Source organism: Uloborus diversus, chromosome 2 (assembly GCF_026930045.1).
Source record: "Uloborus diversus isolate 005 chromosome 2, Udiv.v.3.1, whole genome shotgun sequence".
Classification (NCBI taxonomy): Eukaryota; Metazoa; Arthropoda; class Arachnida; order Araneae; family Uloboridae; genus Uloborus; species Uloborus diversus.
Genome location: NC_072732.1, coordinates 174,839,981 through 174,859,959, shown reverse-complemented (window position 1 = coordinate 174,859,959; position 19,979 = coordinate 174,839,981). Strand labels below are relative to the sequence as shown.

At 31.8% G+C, this 19,979-nt stretch overlaps 1 protein-coding gene across 1 annotated transcript in view; it reads right to left on the bottom strand.

Moving 5' to 3' along the window:
• Positions 1-7,484: 7,484 nt before the first annotated feature.
• The window catches only part of LOC129216665 (collagen alpha-1(XVIII) chain-like), a 67,358-nt gene continuing 54,863 nt past the window's right edge, over positions 7,485-19,979 (bottom strand). Inside the window, exons 22-25 of the mRNA XM_054850882.1 lie at positions 12,990-13,184; positions 12,308-12,423; positions 9,723-9,816; positions 7,485-7,691 (exon numbers count right to left, since the gene is read on the bottom strand). Of these exons, the coding sequence (XP_054706857.1) occupies positions 7,485-7,691; positions 9,723-9,816; positions 12,308-12,423; positions 12,990-13,184 (612 nt within the window). The remainder of the gene's footprint in view (positions 7,692-9,722; positions 9,817-12,307; positions 12,424-12,989; positions 13,185-19,979) is intronic.

The following is a 19,979-nucleotide window of genomic DNA, read 5'->3' as shown; positions in this document are numbered from 1 at the left end:
AAGCCAATTGGCGAGACACGAAATTATAGCGTGAAACCGTAACATGGGTACAAGCCAATTGGCGAGAAAATCACCATACATTATTTGTAAATATACAGGCGAACCAAAATACCTTTGAATTTTTCTATTACGGGTAAAGCCGTGCGGGTACCACTAGTATTAAATAAAAACACAAAAACTTAAGTTTTTTAATAACAAAAAGTAAAATGTTTCGTTTTGAAAAAGATGAGAAGAAGTGAAGAACCCAATCGTTTTCCTTTCAATCAACTCTGCCGCTACTATAATTCTCACACTATTTTTATCCGACCCCTGATAGAAACGATCAAGTCCTTTTTTTTCACCACTCCCCCAGCCTCGCCAGGTAGGCTCGAAAGAGGAGGCCGTAATTATAGGCCAGAGGCATCGTTCTATTGTGAGGCCGTCCCATCGGGTGCTGGATTACTTAATCAAAAAAAGCGTCAGAATTGAGACGGGAAGGATATTAAGTGACGTTCATGATCTTTGTGTTTAACCTCCGAAACGTCTGGGGTGGATTCATTTTTTACTTTTAGCTTTGTTTGCGGGAGAACTTGAAACAAAGATAACGGTGGCTTTTTTTCCCTCTCTCTCTTTTGCTGGTTGCGATTAATGGAGAGGAAGAGCTCAGTTTAGCCTTTTATGGGCGCTGATTGGCAATGCAATCGAGCTGCTTGTTAATTGTGCGATCGCATCTTCTTGAGACATTGCGGAATTTGACGCCGTTGAGGGTTTTCTGTTTGGAGTTAATTATTGCTTTGTTTGCTGTGCTGCAAAATGAAGATTCTGTGATTCAGTCATGAAATAATTTGTGTCAAATTATTTTTTCTTGCTTTGAAGAACTATTTCGTGTTAGTTTGACAAACCTCATTATTTGTCATGAGAGTTTACCGTGTTAAGACTGAACCGTACAGTATTGTAACTTTCAGATGCTGCATATTGTAGTTGTTTTTAGTGATTATTTTAGATATTATTTTTTAATCTACCACATTTAAAACAAATTTAAATATTACCGGCATTTTCTTTTATCTGTGGAAACGTACTGTTTCATTTCTTCCAAAACTTGAAGTAACATCCCGACCGTGGTACATCAAGCATGAAAAGGAGTGTATAACTTATAACAGTGATCAACCACAATATAAGCTGTTAGCTTTAAGATTACAATTTAAAATCCGAACAAAACATCTTTTTTTTTCTTGTTCAAAACATCTTTACGAGACTACATGTTTCGTTACTTGATTTGAATAATTTTTCGTTTCGTTTTGTGACCCAAAAAATCTTCAAACATGAACAACAAGGGGGTACGGGGAATTTGAATTGCAAATGAATCCTGGTCCAGTAGACGAACTTCTTTCAAACCAATTCCATTGAGAAAAAGTCTTGAAGTAGAATATGTACAAGAAAAAGTATTTTTATATAATTTCAATGGATATTTTTGAACACTTCGAAACATTTTGAACACTTCAAAATATTTTGTGTAATACAGAAATTAAAGTTTTGTCACCTAATTTTAAAGAAAAAAAAGTCATTTTTAGCATAGAAATATCAAGAAAATTACACTGATTCTGAGTACACTTTTAAAGTTTTGTTTCATCTTCCTCTTAACTAATAATAAAGCTGAAAGTCTCTCTGTCAGGATCTCTGTGACGCGATAGCGCCTAGACCGTTCGGCTGATTTTCATGAAGTTTGGCACAAAGTTAGCACGTTTTTTCGAAATTCGATTTTGTTCTTAATCTATACCAATTTTAAGAAACTTTTTCCGAGGAAATTATCACAATGGGGAATAGCAAATTACGAAATCATCATAACGTGGAACCGTAGCATGGACGAGTCATTTAACATAGCAAATTGGCGAGAAATTCATCATCCATTATTTGTTAATATACAGGCGAACCAAATGACCTATTAATTTTCTACTACGGGCAAAGCCGAGCGAATGCCCCTAGTTACTAATAATAAAGCTGAATGTCTGGTTGTCTGGATGTCTGTGATGCGCATAGCACCAAGACCGTTCAACCAATTTTCTTAAATTCGGCACAAAATTAGTTTGTAGCATAGAAATGTGAACTTCGAAGCGATTTTTCGAAAATTCGATTTTGTTCTTTTTCCATTTCAAATCTAAGAACATTTTACCGAGCAAATTATTATAACATGGACGAGTAAATTACCATATCGTGGACGAGCAAATTTCCATAACGTGGACGAGCAAATTACCATAACAAGGGCGAGCAAATTAGCGAGAAAACCATCATCTATTATTAGTAAATATACAGGCGAACTAAATGACTTTTTAATTTTTCTACTACGGGCAAAGCCGTGCGGGTACTACTAGTGGAATATAAAACAAAGTAATTAGAAAATATCAAAATGAATTTTACCGTAGGCTTAACACTGACAAAAGTAAAGAATTAATTCAACAACTTCAGAGCACTTTATTCTTTATGCAATTGAAAAATCTAAAATATTTTTTTTACACATCAATATTGATTTATAATAACTGAAACGCAGTCTAAGCGACCCCCGGCGGATGCTCAAAATTTCTAACTGCCGGAGAAAGGACCCTTCTCTTTTAACAGAACAACAAACTTCCATTGCCTTAAATAAATGTTAAATTTTCTTTTTGTTTCAGAAGTTATGTTGCACATAAAAAAAGAAAGAATTTCGAAGAATGAAAAGCTTTCTGTATAAAATTTCCATCAAATGAGGCAGTGAGAAGTAAAGGAAAGTAAGTGGCAAAATTAAAAATTTGGAGATAACTTGTACACATAGTAGGTGAACCTCTCCTCTCTCTTGGGGCAAGAGATGGTACTAGTATCCCTGGTAGGGGCTGCTATATAGCATGATTTAGAAAAAAATTTCAATGAAAACTTACCTAGGATGTTATCTTTAAACGCGTTTTACTCAAAACTTGAACATGTCCACTTACAACTCTTTGCTTCTCACTGCATCAAATGTATTCATAGCTCGAATAATAAACTTTGAAACATATTTAATTAAATCATGTAATTTTGAAAATGTAACTCACTGTTCTGTTGCTTGTTCAAGGGTTTGAGCAATCCTTTGCAATACTTAATCGACAAAAATTAAGTTTGAGGGGGAAAAAAAAAGGAAAGTAAGTTTTAGTTTACTATCGCGTTAGAAGGGCAAAGCATTAGTCCCCCCCCCTTCCCCTCAACAAAAAAATGCCATATTTCCTTTTCAAAAAATTATTTCAACTGTTAAACTGTTAAAAAGCATGCTTAAACATTGGTAAACCAATGGTGACACACGAGAAGTAGTTATCGGTAAACTTGAAATTAAGTGTTCAAACTCATAAATAAGCTCTCTACTAATGTAGTTGTAAAATACTTTAGCTTTAAAAAAATATCACCTTATTAAAAATTTCACTTAGAGTTTATAATAACATTCCAACAACTTTTAAAGCAACCCACTCTCGCCCAGCCTTGTGTTTGTACACATGGAATCTCTTTCTTCAGCTGGAATGAAAAAGAAGGAACATTTCTAATAAGTGAGGATTTTACTTAGAAAAAGTTTGGTTTAGACTTGTATAATTGTATATCATTTCAGATAGCAATTTGATATTCTCCCAGTGGATGTCCGTTATTTACTCTTGCTTCCCTTACTTTCCCCCTTCAAAAGATTTAAAAAAAAAGAGTCCGAAATTGAAAACGGAAACTTAGGAGCCGTCAAATGGAATTTGTCGTTAATTACTTTTTATGTCCGCTGTCCTAAAGCATTTTATTTTTTTTTTAATGTAAATATTGCATAACATCAATGATTATATAAAAATACTCACGAGTACCAAGTGACTTTTATCCGCATCTCCCCAGTTCTCAGCGTTACGCCTTAAGTTTGAGTACCAAGTGATTGGAATTGTGTTAGAAATGTCATTTCTGTTTCAGAATTTGAAAATAAAGTGTCATTTGTAAACTGATGTTATTTATCCCTACATTTGCTCACCTACCATTTATTAGAAACGAAACTCTTTAAAATTAATTTTAAAAAAATATTTTAATGGTTTTCATTCGTCATAAAAGTAAAACTTAAAGTTATTTAATCAGTAGGTTGAAGGTTATAAAATCATCCTCTCCTCCTACCAGTTTACTTTTGCTTCCCTTTTCTAACTCGCGAGTGTTACTGCTTGCCTCTTTTAGAAATAGTAAAACCTTTCCAGAAAATTTTGATACACTTATTTGAATTAAAATTTTCATCCGAAAAAAGTAATACAAAATTTTCTTCACGCAACTGCAGTCCAAATCTAATGAACTCTGCTTCAAATAAACCGTTGTTTTTGAGAAGAAGGAATCGAATCATTAGGGTAAAATGCTTTTATTGCTTGGGATCAGAGAAACAAAACGCAACAGTAACCTATACAAAATCTATTAAACACTAAAAAATACACCTATAATTATAAGTCTATTGGCATTGTATAAAATATACAAAATGTAAGTTCCATTGAAGGATTTCTTCTAAATCAAAGGCATTCGTATCAAGTTTGTTGTTTAAGAACTTAATAGAAAATGATAATTATAAATTTATCATTTTCCTGTGGATGTGGAATAGTTTTGGATCGATTTACCAAGAAAATACCGTACTCTGCTTGACTTAAATAATAATTTCCCTCAGTTACTAAAGCCCTATCATTAAATTCTTTACACTTTTTTAAAAGTCACAAAAATATGTAATGCTTGAAAAAAAAAATGGCGAAATTTGAAGCGTCTATATTTTGGTTACATTATTAGTATCTGGTAGTTCTTAAACTTTTGACTAATTCGTTAAAAAGGTTTTATTCCTTGCAATATATTGTAAAAACGGTATATTGCTTGCAAATAACGGTAGAAATTTTAGTCGAAGCGAGAACTTTTCAGGAAAACATCAATCAAATAAGAACAATGGTTTTTGTTAAAATAAATTTGCTAAAAGTTCAATCTATTTTTTATTTTTTTAATTCTTGGAATATATTTTTAAAAAGTTTTTTACCATTTTAAGAATAGTAAAATGTTAAACTGTATCACAGGACTAAAACTCATAATAATTATTTGGTAAAACAACAATATATTTTGTTAACAAAAACATTTGAATCACATACTTTATTTTATTTACTAGGAATGGTTGAATTTTTAAAACAGATTAAAGCGCGAAACCAGGAAATTTTCTGCCATCACTAATTGATAACGTTTCGAATGCAAAGATTAGGAAGAAAACCCACCTTAATAAAACAGATATCTTGCACACTATATTAAACTGGAACTAACTGACGTAGGAAGGGTTCTACACATGGCTTTAAATTCTAACAAGTTGAGGAGAATTTCAATAGAGTTGTAGTAAATTATGAAATTCAAAAACTTGAAATGGCAATACAAAACATGTTTAACAATCGAACCATCAATATAAAATGGTATATAGATACAAATAAATGACGTACAAATTCAAAACTTGTCACTATTATTTTCATTAGCTTTCAACTTGCTGATGCATTGGATTTTGTCGGTTCGTCACCTACTGCGGCTCGGTTGAAGTTGAAGTTTTTTTTTTTTTAATCCGAAGAAGTATATATTGATCGATTTGCTTTATTTAAAACCTCCCTATCACTTTTCAATTCATTTAATTTTAGAGTTCTAAATATAGAACGGTTAATTATAAAATTATAAGGTTCATAAGATGGTGCCACTAGTACTAGTTCATAAAATTTTTGTATAATCATACACCGACCCTTTTACATTTCGTTTGAATATTATATCATATATTCCAGCTTAAACAGTTAATATCATTAGTTTTATTGAGGACAAATGCAGAAAAGACTTTGCATGCAACGATTTCTTTTCCAAATATCGACAATATTGATGTTAATACTATGAGAATCATGCTGAATATCGCCAAACTGACTTCGGATTCAAAAAGGCCAAGTTGGTGAGTAAAAGCTAGGTGAAATATCGCCAAGTGGTGGTAAAGTTATGATTTTACTTCCGTCTGCATCGGAATTAAAGTCAATTTCACCTAAAAAACGTACAAACAATCTCTTTTAAAACATCTGAACACCACCAAGAGAAGAGGCGTACCTTTCGACAACACAGAGACTACAAAATTTCTCATGCAAAATTTCAACTTGATGCGAAATACCGTTTTTGAGTTATGTGGGATACTATATTCCACATTCAATCGAAGAAGAATTATAAGGGCATTTTGATCGAAGTTTGAGTTTTTTTCACACACACATTACTTCCTGTACTTCGTATAATAGGGTAAAAAGATAGCTTAAAATCAAGATTTCTCGAAGAGTAATAAGTAATAAATAATTGAGATTGTTTCTAGGAATATGATGCTGTTTTGTAAACTTGTTGTGGAATCACACTCGATTTTGCTCCACGTAAATCAGGAAAATATTTAAAATAAATTACATGAATAAATGCCACAGCAAGTTGGAAGCTAATGAAACTCAAGTTGGTAACACCGTGAAAATATGTTGATGAAAATCATGATTTTTCATGATTGTTCGGAAAAGCTGCTTACGATATGTATTTTTACTTCAATGCAACACCATAGCTGCTCGTCTTCTTTGAACATGATATTCAACTGATTTTTAAATTTTGCAGCTAAATGCTTGGACTTTAGATTAGGTGAAGAGTAGACAGACAGTTTATTGTTTGCCGCCACATTAATGAAAGTTAATGAATTCAATATAAAAACCATAAACAGCAATTTTCTTCAAAAGTAAAATTACGAATTAAGCTGGAAACATAACTTGAACTTTTGAATAAACCTAAAATTAAACTAAATCATTACTCCTTTTACATATGTTGTAATTTCTTTTGCTTTTAATCATTAACATTTACCAAGTAAAGAGGCTTCACATATTTGTAATATAATTTTCTCTTAACTGTACCATTATTCATATTAGAGTATTGAAAAAAAATTGAATTTAAAAATTATTTGAGCACAGAAATACATCCAAGGGGATAAATTAGAACTTTGTAATTTTTCTTATTCCAGACCTTTATTTTTAGAGGAGCTATGATATCTTTTCAAACATTTTCGCCATCTTTTCGCTTTTTTGATGTTATTTAGCAAATAAGAATCATTAATTAAAAATGAAAAAATATCTTTAAAGATAATAAAGACGGAAATTGAGTAATTTAAAATGTTACGATTACTGTTTTTTATTAATTTGCTAAAAATACTTATGAACATTTTCATGCAACTGAAAAACAATGATTTTTGCTGATATCACTTGAAGATTGGTTGTAAATAAAATTATGCCAAATTGAAATGTTATGAAAGTAGATAGAGGTAAAGGCAAATGACCACACAACAACTTAAAACGCAGAAAAGACGATCACGAGCATTTCATAATGTACTGATGAAACCATTTTTTTTAAAATCAGCAACAAACCGTAACTAAAAAAACATCCTCACGCAAGACGAGTTTTTTTTTCTCAACAGAGGCTCATAGGTGGCTTGCATTGCTTCTTCAGGACTTGCTGATTCTCTGCAGCAATCGGGAATACTCCTCGGGACTGAACGGTTCTCCGTGGTACTGAATGGCATCCCGTCTGCGCCGTCTTCTGAAGTCGTCCTGGCTTGTCGCTTCTATGCAGAGGACTACAAAGCTCCTGTCGCAAGGGTGCTTTTCCTGATCAAGCAGTCGATGCCGGAGAAGTGAGCTAGCGACACCGACCTAGAAATAAGTGACACTTTTTGAGATTCAAAAGAAAAAAAAATTTGAATTTTGACACGTTGAATTCAAATTATGTTTTTCGCAATCACCGAGTGCGTGTATGTGTATGTAGGTGCGTGTGTTTGTGTCTGTATGCAAGCACGAGTATGTGTGTATGTATGTGTAGGTGTGTGTACTTCCCACCTCTGGAAAGTTGAGTTCAACTGGCTGGCCAATCAAACGATTCCATTTGTTGAAATAGGGGTGAGGAAAAACGGCTGAAGGTCCAAAGGCTTAAATCCCAACTCTGCGCCTAACAAATTGTCTTCTTACTGATTGCTCTCTCTTGAAAGAAATGAACTTAATCAAGGCCATGGACCAACTTCTCGGAGGCGGACAGTATGTATGTGTGTGTGTGTGTGTGTGTGTATGTGTGTGTGTGTATGCGCGTGTGTGTAGGATATAGGCGCAACCAGGAGGCGGTTTTCGCTAGAGGAGCAGCATCGGGAGGGGCCGGTCGACGGTGGTGCTGCAGAGGAAGGCGGGGGGGGGGGGGGAATAAAATCAAAAGACGCCAAAAACAGTCAAATGAGAACAATAAGCAATGTGATTGCTCAACAAGAAGTTCCGGCCAGAGTTAAACGAACCTACTTTCCCGTTTTCCATCAACTTTCTAATATCTGATTAATATTTTCTTAATTAGCTAAGACTGTAACTTTTGTCAAACATACTTTTCTTTTCTTTGAAATGTATTTTATCAGGCTGTAATACTTAAAATCACTGGAATCCTAGTTACTTTGGGATAGCTTTTAAATAGATAATTACCAACATTCCTAATTCAAAGTAACCATTTTAGAAGCACAAGGTATAGACCCTATTATGAGTACCACAATGATGTTTTCAAAGCTGGTTGAAAAATGTTGATTTAATAGCTAATTTTGAAGCAGAAAAAACAAAAAAGTTTTAAACCGTAGGAAACAAAGAAAGTTGTAAAACAGCGATCTTTCAAAAAATTTACATAGGTAAAAAATGCGGAAGGAAAAGACGGCCAATGCCTTTCACGTTCATTTAACTTATTCCAATTCCAGTGCCACTTAAAAAAAAAAAAAAAAAGAAATCATTACTCATATAATTGTAGCATAATTACATCGAAGTCTTATTTGCATTTTTACTTTTTTTCATCATTAATTGCGCTCACATTTATATCATTTTTTTTTTTTACTTCTTAATCCAGGAAACAAAAACAAAATGGAATTTTAATGAACCTCACCGCCTAGTACTGTAACAGTCCATCCGAAGTTAATGAAATTCGTACGTGCATAAGTTATAAACAAAAAGAAATATTCTATTACAGTTCAATAGACAGCCAGCATTTAAATCATGCGGGAATTTTCTATTCTACTTTTTTTTTCTTTACCCTTTTTCTATTTCTGTTTATTTTACATCTAGTTATTGTTCCGAAATTCGAGGTATAGTAATTCGTAAAATTTAGTTGTACGAAGTGACTGTTGTTAGGGCATTGTATCTATTTTAATTTTTTCTACTGTAATTTCTACCTGAATTGGGGATATTTTCCGTACAATGATGGTGATTCTTAAAGAAACTATTATTTAAAATTTTAACTCTTATCTTAATTGTTTTTTTTAGGGATTGATTTTTTAATTACAAAAGGTGTTTTTAGGAAATGCTTCTCTTTTTTTAGAGAGATTTTTTAGGGAACTATTCGCATTCAAATCGGAATGTTTAGAGGCTGCTGTACTTATTGTAATAGAGATATTAACGAACTGTTTTTATTTCGGTAGAACTTTTTAAAGACTGTTGTTCTTATTCTAATGAATCTTCTCAAACCTTTTTTCATTATAATAATAAGTATTTTTTGGGACTGACCCTCTGATCATGTTCTTGTCTTTGGATCCCATTTGGAACTAAAAGTCCAGTGATCATTTATAAGGCACGTCGTTCTCAGCTTGTTTAGCCAAATATGAGTAGACAGTGTAACGTTTATATTACAACCAAAGCATTTTGGTTGACTGAGAAACAAATTCAACTTACCTTGTTAGTACTTTCTGAATGCCAGGCGTCACAGTATGCCTCCATCTCTCGAACTCCGAGACGATCTGATCCGTGCCACACCAGTTTATGAGGCCTGGAAAGGAAACCATTTGCTTTTTGATTTTCAAGTAAATCCCTTAAAACACGAATTTTTATCGAAAAACTGGGAAAAAATGATTTTTTTTTTGGGGGGGGGGACAGGAAATTTAATATATATGTATGGTGTAAGTTATGTTTTGCAACTTTTAGCTGGGGGGGGGGGAAAAGGGGATAAATATGACAAACACTAAGCAATTTCATCTAGCATTACTTGACGTTAGCTTAGAACCTTCTTTTAACCAGATCTAGTCACCGCAGCACCTACTTCTTAACCGCTAAAACTCCAGCTATTTATGGGTCCTTCTGCAGAAAGTGTAACTTTTGAACGAAAATATTTTTCATTTTCGAAACCTTTTGTTTTCTTCTTTTTTTCATTCTTACATGGTTCCTTTCTGGTTATTTTTCCGGAATGTGCCACGAAATTTTACTGTATAGTGTTTTTATGGATGCTTCACTTCTCAAATCGATTAACTCCATAAAACAAAAAGTCGAGAAAAGTGATGAAGAAGATTGTGTTTTCCATAGGAGTGAATGGGAACTCGTGTTACATTTTCTGCCATCACACGATCAGAAATGTACTGAACCAAAACTTTAATATAAATTTACATGCTATGCATTGATTATGGCATTTATTGCACTATTAAGGCAGAATTGAGGATTTTTTTCAAAAAGTGGAGTTAATCGATTTGGCAACTGAGGCATCTCTATATGGGTCATTCTCCGGAAAACGTAACTTTTGAACGCAAATACTTTTCAATTTCGAAACCTTTTTTGTTTTCTCTTTTTTTTCATTCTTACATGAAAGTGTTACCTACTAGAAGAAACCATAAACAATGGCCCAGCTAAGTTCCAATTATTTTACTTGTAAATAAAAAAAAATTCCTTGTTCACGGAAATAAAAAAAAGGAAAAAAAAAGTTTTAGCTCTTAAAAATCGAGCCCAATGGGGAAGTTTTTAATTTTTCAATTTTATTATTATATGAACAGCATAGGTGAAAAAATTTTTGCGATACGATAAGTAGTTTTTTTTTTCATATTAATTTTTAAAGTTCAAACGCTTGTGACGTCGAATGGCATAGGAAGTGACGTCATGCGCTCTTCCGATAGGGGAGAAGCCGAAGGACGTGCATTCGACTTCGAAGACGAAACGTAAAAGGCTTATCTCCTCGCATTTAACTCTTCGCGTTTCTGGAACATTAAACCTCTCATCCTCTCGGAAATATTCGAATTTCATTATTGATGTTACCTGAGGAAGATTATTTAGATTGTGCTTTAACGAATCCGGCCTCCATAGTGTGTTCAAAAGGATTATTGAATTTCTAAAACATAAAAATATCAGAGCGCTCAAAATGTCCCTAGCGAAAACAATGCATCTTCGGCGGAAGGCTGCCCATTAGTGCCTTGTGACGTAAACTCGTGACGTTTCAGAAAAGCGCACTTTCGCGCATGGATTTTTAAAAATTCATTAAAAATCAATCACGGTGTTTTAAAATTCGGCGATGGTGAATTTTTTAGTTTCGAGGGTCAATTAACAATATCCAATAGCCAAAATATGAACATTTAATAGATTGCAACTTCCCTATTTAATATCAAAGTAGTAATTTTATTAATTGTGCAAACAATGAGCTATTTTAATGATTAGTGGAAATCTAACATTAATCACTCTTAATTAAAGTATGGCTTAGTTTCTAGTTATTCTTTTAGTTCAAATGTGTGTTAAAAATAGTGTAATATTAATATATTTCCAAATCAGTGATGAGATTTACGGAGGAGAGCAATTTTCCATTAATATGGACCTAAAAGACACTTTTTTCAGGGAAAAAAGTTTTTTCTTCCTTGCTACAAGCTGCACATGAGAGCATGTGAAAATATGTTCATTTCTCTTTTTACATTAATTTACATCCTTGAAATTCAAGTTCACGAAGGTGAGAAGTCACAATAACCACACTTAATTTAAAACAAAATTTTCTTGTTTTTCGACAAAATTCTCACAACTTCTTTGGAGAATAAAATTTGATGGCATTTCTACCAGGTGTTAATAAGGAATGGTATTTTGTATTTAGGTAGCGGAGGTGAGAATTTATTGTGTGACATGACTCCTTGTCCTACTAAAACGAACTAAAACCCAATGTTAAAAAAATTAAATATACTTAAATATACACTTGTGAAAGGAATAATAGATAAATAAGTGTATGCTTTTAATTAAACAAATTATTAAGCAACATAAACAGTCACACAAGGTGCGTGACATGCCATGAAGGTGAGAATTCATCTGTTGCTAACCAAAAATATACTAAAATAAAAATTATTATTAAGAAAATGTTGGCAGGTTTAAATAGATATATTTTTGATGAAATTAAGAAGCATTGTTAAATGAATAGTTCCTTAAAGTTTTTACTGTAAAAGGCGTGTGACAGAAAAGTTACACTTTTTGAAGAATGACGCTTATACATGCAGAAAATATTTTTAAATATCTTAAAAGCTCACCAAGTGTTATCAGTGAGCACATTTCGTCCATCGAAGGAATATATTCTTGGTGGATAAGAGAATGGAGCCGCCGTGCCGGCAAACAAGTCCTTCCAAGAATTAAAGAGCACTTCTCCCTAAATGAATAAAAGCAAAATAATAGGTGCAGATGAACTATTTAAATAAAATACAGTTGAACGAAGCGCCAACAACAACAACAATAATGATTACAACAACAACAACAACAACAACAACAACAAAAATAATAATAATAATAATAATAATAATAATAATAATAATAATAATAATAATAACAACAACAACAATGCTATAAATAATAACAATAGTAGTAATAACAGTAACAATAATCATAATAATAATAAAATTAAAAAAATAATAATAGTAATTAAATTTGTAGTGGTAATAATAATAATAATTACTAATAACATTTAAAAAAATTATAACTGTAATAATAATTGTGATAATACCGGTAATAATAATCGTAATAATAATAATAATAATAATGTAATAACATTTAATTATAATAATTGTACTGATAATAATAATCATCATCACAATAACAATAATTACAGTGACGACAACAATAATAATAACACTAATAGTAATAGTACTAACAATTACAATAATTACAATAATAATAATGATAATAATAACGATAAATGGGGGAAAACAAACATTTTACCTTGATATTGACTATGGGCAGATCGGAGTCCTTATGTCGGACAATGCTGTCTAAATTCTGCACTCGTGAAGCTAAGAATGCTCTAAAAGTCCCCCTGAGATTGGCTCTCCTGGATTGTCTGTAGCACTCGTAGTCTGCACCTCGCACTCCGTGCATGTCTCCAGTGTAAGGTTGATTGAGAGCTGCCATCCGCAACTATTTCAACAAGGAATAAAGTGACAAAACAGAGTGTAATCCGAATTATACATGTAAATATTATAGTAGTAATAATTAGAGATTGCAATACCGGACCAAAAATATAATACCGGTGTTCGGTATTTTTGAACGTGATACCAGGATACCGGTATTAATACCGGTATTAGAAAATTCCCAAAAAAAATGTTCAAAAACAACGTTTTGCTGCCATATTTAATTATTTTTTTGCAAATAGTGCATTATTTTCTTCTTGTGAACAAACATAAAATGAAGAAACAAATGTCATTATAAAAATCAATAATATCAAGAAACGTAATGCATTTTTGTAATGTCACTAAGCCTGGAATTCATTTTAGTGAAAAATTTTCCTGCAGTTGAAAATATTCTTTCTGAATTCAAGCAAACCGATGGTACTGTTAATAATGCTTCTGTAGTTGCCTGGAAGTCCTTCATCGTCAAATAATTCGGTTCTTACTCGTTGGTTAAAAAAAAATCCTTTTTGTGAGTGTGGATGTTTATTTTGGATTGCGGATAGTTTATTATTATTATTATTATTATTATTTATAGCTGAACAGTTATGTCTTATACATATCGTCACCTCAGAGCAACAGTAAGATATCTTAGTATTATTTCTGGGATTAGATATCTTACTGTTGCTCTGAAGCGACGATATTGAAACTGTTCTTCGAGCGACAAATTCTTTCCCGGTATTAACATCTTCTTCAACTGTTTCTTCTTGGTCAGAATACGTTTATATCTACTTTTTATTAACCCTTGGGTTTCAAACTTATTATAAATGTAATCTTGTTAGTTTTTTTTTTCTTTTCGTTTTTTTTTTTCTCGAAATTCTTTACAATTATGTAAATTTCTGAAAATCTGTTACAACTAATTATGTCTAATCTCTTTACAAATTCTCCTTTACCTCTTTACAGCTCAAGGCATTATAAATATTATTTCGCTTGGTATAAAACTGACTAGCGAGACAGAACATCAGGCTGATACCGGTGACAGCAAATTTATGCTTGTTATACTAACAATAAAAAGCTTTTCTCAAAATTCATTACAGTTGAGACAAATACTTAAAAACACATATATAAGGAATTGCTGCATTTGATGGTTGAAATAAATTTCCCATAGCACAAACACATTCGTAAGTACACTTAAAATTAGTTTTCACTAGAGGGCAAGTCAAGGAAATGTCATTTTGTAATTTACTACCGCTTCTTTTATTCATTGATATTCGATAAACTCGTGCTTTTGAATCCAAGTTTTACGTCAATGGATTGATTTTGGAACTGTCTCATCGAAAAAGAAGTTTATATTTAAAGCAATAGTATGTATCTAATTAGTTAAATTGAAAACTCTTTCATTAAAAACTATTTATTAATTTTAGCTAATACCGAAAATACCGGTATTCTACTCCATCTAATACCGGAATTACGAAATTGCAAAATAGCTCCAAATATCGGTGCTCAGTATACCGGTATTGCAATCCCTATAATAGTAATAATAACAAATACAGGGAATGCTTGCTAAATTGTGGTCTTTTACTATATAACTCAATGAATTATACCACTAGCTGTGTTAATTTTAAATGTTAGTAATCAAATGACATTACTTCACCACAGTTTAAAAGAGTTGTACACTTTTTACTTATCTTCGGTATGAAAGGAGAACCGTAATCGGAGATACTTTGTGGCACTTGTTTTAATTTTTTGCATTTAAACCCGATAAAAAGGATTCGATCTCAGATATATTTACTATAATGTGTAGCTAGACTCTTCGGTTATGTAGTAACATATTAGTACAAACTAAGTTTTTATTAAATGCTCCAATTACAAATAATAATAACTCACAATATCACCTCGCAGTCAATTTTGCTTTTCTTTTAAAATTTGTTTGAAAAAGAGCCCAGTAGAAATGTATCACCACTAAACTTTATTTTGACATACAGAACAAATAAAAATTGTGTATGAAAATATAGCCTTTAAAACTTTAGTTACAGCACTCAGAATTGAAAAAAACTATAAAAAATAAATTTTTTACTTGTTTTGACGGGAACAACACCTGTTGTTTCGGGTTTCACCGTTCAATAGCTTGACGATTAAACAAACCTTTTTAATTTACACTAATTAATTGAAAAACAGCTCAGTTACTAGTTAGTTTGGGTTTGTTAACGCTATACAAAAATCCTGCGTCATAAAATATGTCACCGGGATTCGAATCAACCCGGTAACCTAAGCGCAAAAGCGGCGCAATATTTAAACTAATCAAAAAGTTCACGTGTCACAATCTCACCTTGGCAGTCACAAAGTAACCATGCTTATGATAACTGTTTTTCTAAATATTTCTTTTCAAATAGTTAGCATTTACTAAATTTGCGATACAGTTAATAATAAACATTTTTCATTCTTTTGGTGCGTATAAATGCATAAAAATGGCAATATTTTTTTAAATGCACCTTACTGTGTTTTTCATTTGATTTTTGATTTAAAAAAAAATAAATATTTCGTTCCTTCAAAAAAAGGGAAAACCATGCGACAAATAAAAATCTAGTTCATGAAAATATAATCCAATAAAAAAGAAAAAAAGAGTGAAGAATTTAATAGAAAAAACAGATGATTTGCTAGAGAAAATCTCGAAGAACAAATTGTGCTTTTTTGTAATAAAAATTCAATTAATGAACACAGCATTTTCTGTATGAATGATTGTTTTAATATGTATCTTGCACTCTTTTATCAAAATCCAAAAATAGATCGGGTGATCATTTTTTACTTAACACTGTGACAACTTTTTTCATACAAAATAATTTATTCATAAGAATTAATAGTACATATCTTTTACATTTTAGTGCATATTTCAGGTATTTTTAGTGCATATTTGCATATTTTGGTGATTTTTTGATGCGTTGAATCCGAGCGCTACTTACAAACATCAAACATCTAGCCGAATGAAATCAAATAATGGAAATATCAATTGAGAGGATAAAAAAAAAAGGTAATTATTAAAGCGGTAGGATCTTTTTTTCAGAGTAGCATGTTGATGGAAATATTCTTAAATGTGCACAAGGCTGCCAAGCTGCGTGAAATAAATTTTCAAACTATAATCACACATCGGGATCAGGTAAAATATGTGTTTTTCGAAACATTTACACACTTTAGTTAAGAAATTGTTTATAATAATAATAATAATAATAATTATTATTATTATTTTTATTTTTACGCATTGCAAAAAATAAATAAATAAATAACTACAGTAAAAGCTATATTATTTATTTGAAGTATGTACCGTAGTAGTTTTTCTTTATATTCTAAATATGTAATACATTTACATTCACATCTTCAAATAAAGAGTTATTAAAGGGCGATTTCATTTTAACAGACGCGTCAATAGTTGCACAAAACACCAAACAAAGACGCCAAACATGTCAAATTATTTCTTCATTTGCATGAACTTTTTAGAGAACGTGACCTCTATATTTATAGAATGCAGTTAAATATTGAAATTATTTTAGTAGTATCATAAAGTATTATTCAAACATTGTTTCTGTAAATCTTCCAAATTTGATTGCTTTGTACACTGTAAAAACGATTCAGAAACGTTCCTGGAAAATAATAGGCAGCTGATGTGCCCAATTTCAACCAGTAACATTTCTTACAAAAACCAGGAACGTTTTCCGATACAAGTGAGTAACCTTCCTGAAATGCTGGGAAATATCCCCTGTTAAAGCCAGTCGTGAACCTTCTACAAAAATTAAATAGGTTTAATGTATTTGATTGGAACCTTCCTGGTTTACCAAGAAAGGTCCAGAAGCATTACTGCGACCATGGCCAAAGCTGCGCGAATAATTGCAAGCAAGAACCAACCATATTTCCTGCCTGCAATTCCTGCCTCGCAAGGCTGCAGCTATCCAGTGACTTATTTGCTCCCATTGGGGGAGTTCAGTCAATCTGGACGGGCCGTGATCAAATTGAAGCCGATACACCTTATAAACATGCTCAGTCATTCTTTAAACTGGTAGCAAAAAATATCTTTCACACCAGTGAAATATCTGCATTCGTGCATCTTTTAGCAATTCAGGAAACCTTTTTGCGAAGATACTTGATTTTGCGGGGAAATAGGTGAAAACCTCTGAAATCCCGAAACGTTCCACGGAGATAACCAGTAACGTTTCGAAATTTTTTTACAGTGTACGGAAGAAGAAACTAACATATTTTGAGTCTTTGTAAGATGTTTTATGCAAAAATTGATGCGTCTGTTACTCTGGAGTTACCCTGGCCATCTTTACTAATAATAAAGCTGAAAGTCTCTATGTCCGGAGGATGTCTGTAGGATGTCTGTGACGCGCATAGCGCCTAGACCGTTGGGCCGATTTTCATGAAATTTGGCACAAAGTTAGTTTGTAGCATGGGAGTGTGCACCTCGAAGCGATTTTTCGAAAATTCGATGTGGTTCTTTTTCTATTCCAATTTTAAGAAAAAAACTATGATAAATTACGAAATTATCATAACGTGGAACCGTAACATGGGCACAAGCCAATTGGCGAGATACGAAATTATCATAACGTGGAACTGTGACGTGGTACAAGCCGATTGGCGTGAAAATTCACCATACATTATTTGTAAATATACAGGCGAACCAAAAGACCTTTTAAGTTTTCTATTACGGGCAAAGCCGTGCGGGTGCCACTAGTTTCAAAATAAAAACCGTTGAACTTCATTTAGATTAAGGTATCTGACTGCCTTCAAAGACACTTTTTTGAAAAACAACTTGGACATTTTTTTAAATTTTATTTTTTGACTACATTTGTTTCAAAACTATGAAAAAAATGTAAAAACAAGATCTCAAAATGTTATTTAAAAAAAAATACACAAATTTGAAGAAAAATAGAGAAAAAACGTGTCTTACGCTAGCGGCAATGGACAAAATTTGGTTCTAATCACACATAAATCCTTGTAGTAATACATTTGAATGACATTTATGTGTGTTTTGCTCTAAAATATTTCTTATTTTTCAAAATAGTTTTGAAATATAGCTGAACAAAGTTCCTATACCGGTATTTTTTATTTTTTTGTAAACAAATGCTTTTGTTTAAACGTATCTACATAAAAATATTACTTAATTCAGAAATTCATCTTAGCTTTCAGAGGAAAACATCAAGCATATTACAGAGAACTGTCTCAGAAAATTTCACATCAATACCCGAATAACTTTTTTAGATATCATTGTCACAATAGACAGCTCTCTTCAAAAATATCATTCTTCAGAAAACGCATTTAAATGCAACTTCCGGTCTGGAGTTCCATGTACGACTCTGTAATAATGCTGCTATAATTCCAGTTGTAATTTACGTTGAGTAAAAACTAAGACAGTTTTGGAAAGCTCATGAATCAGACTACAAAACGCAATCATAGAAAGAATTTGGTATATTTCATTGAAAATGTCGATTTTAAAGTCGGATATCTTAATATTATTTTATCATTTTCTACAGGTAATACGTAATGAACTAGAAATTACACATATTAAGAAAAAAACCAAAACTTACCTTCCTCCTTATCTGTCAGTATGCAAAAGATATAAAATAATTAGTTAGCAAGTAAAAATAAATTGAAGTATCATGTTTTTTACTTTTAGTTTATGAATGAGAGCGTTTACATATAGATACTGCTAGTTGTGTTTTCAAAAAATCTCTATCTAAAATAATAAACTTAATTTCTAAAGTTACCTAAGTTACTTTAAATTACTTAATGCCTTATTTTAATATTACGCAGTAAAAGAATTTTGTACAACCATTTAATCATTATACATACATTTAGGGCATTGTGTTCAATGCGTGGTACTCTATGCACTAAATGTCTTCAATTCTATTTAGAAACAAAAAAGGAGGGAAGGGTACAGTTTTTCCCCCTTTTCAATGATTGAAAATAAATCTGAAAATTTTTACAACTCACTTTATAGTAACTATTATTTTTCCTTTACATATGGGATAGGGATTAAGTTAAAAAGTTAATTACTGGAAAAAAGCACGTTTTTGTTAACTGATAGTAGAACTAAATATAGCATACTGATTATAAACTAAAACAAAAAAGTCGAAAGCAAAACGGAATAGATGCGTATATGTGCGTCAAAAATCTCAAAAAAAAGCTAGACCAATTATTATTTGAAAATGATAAAGAAAAAGAAAACGATTAAAAGTAAAACATCGGAACTTATTTGTTCTAGAAAAATACTACGTGACAATCTTGAAACTGATAACTCTATCTTTGATAATGTATAAATTTGTAATTAAACACGTGACGTGAATGAATTCTAAATTATTCTCACACGAGACAATCATTACTTGCCACGCAGTATAGCGTTCTGCTCCATGCAAAATCAATTTATAATTTAAACAGAAAAATGAGCCTTTAGGAGATGATATAATTGGAATACGCTCAAGGTGAAGCAAATTAACTAAAATACTTTTCTTCCGTTTGATACTGGTTTCTTTTTGTTAAGTTTGAAAAAATTGAAATGTTGGATATATAATGTACGTTAGCGGCAAATCTCTTTGAAATGGAATAAATTATGCAAACAGGTGGTGCAGTTCTTGAAAAAAAAACATAAATGAGGGGAAAAAAAACACTTATTTGCATAAGATTGGGACGCAAGAAATTTATCAGGATTAACAAACTCTACAGAACGACAATATTAATGCTTTTAGTGAGGGCTCGTCTTCACGTTAAAATGAACAATAATTTTAAATTTTCAAATAACAACCAGTAATGTTTTGACTCTGCAAGATATTTAACACAG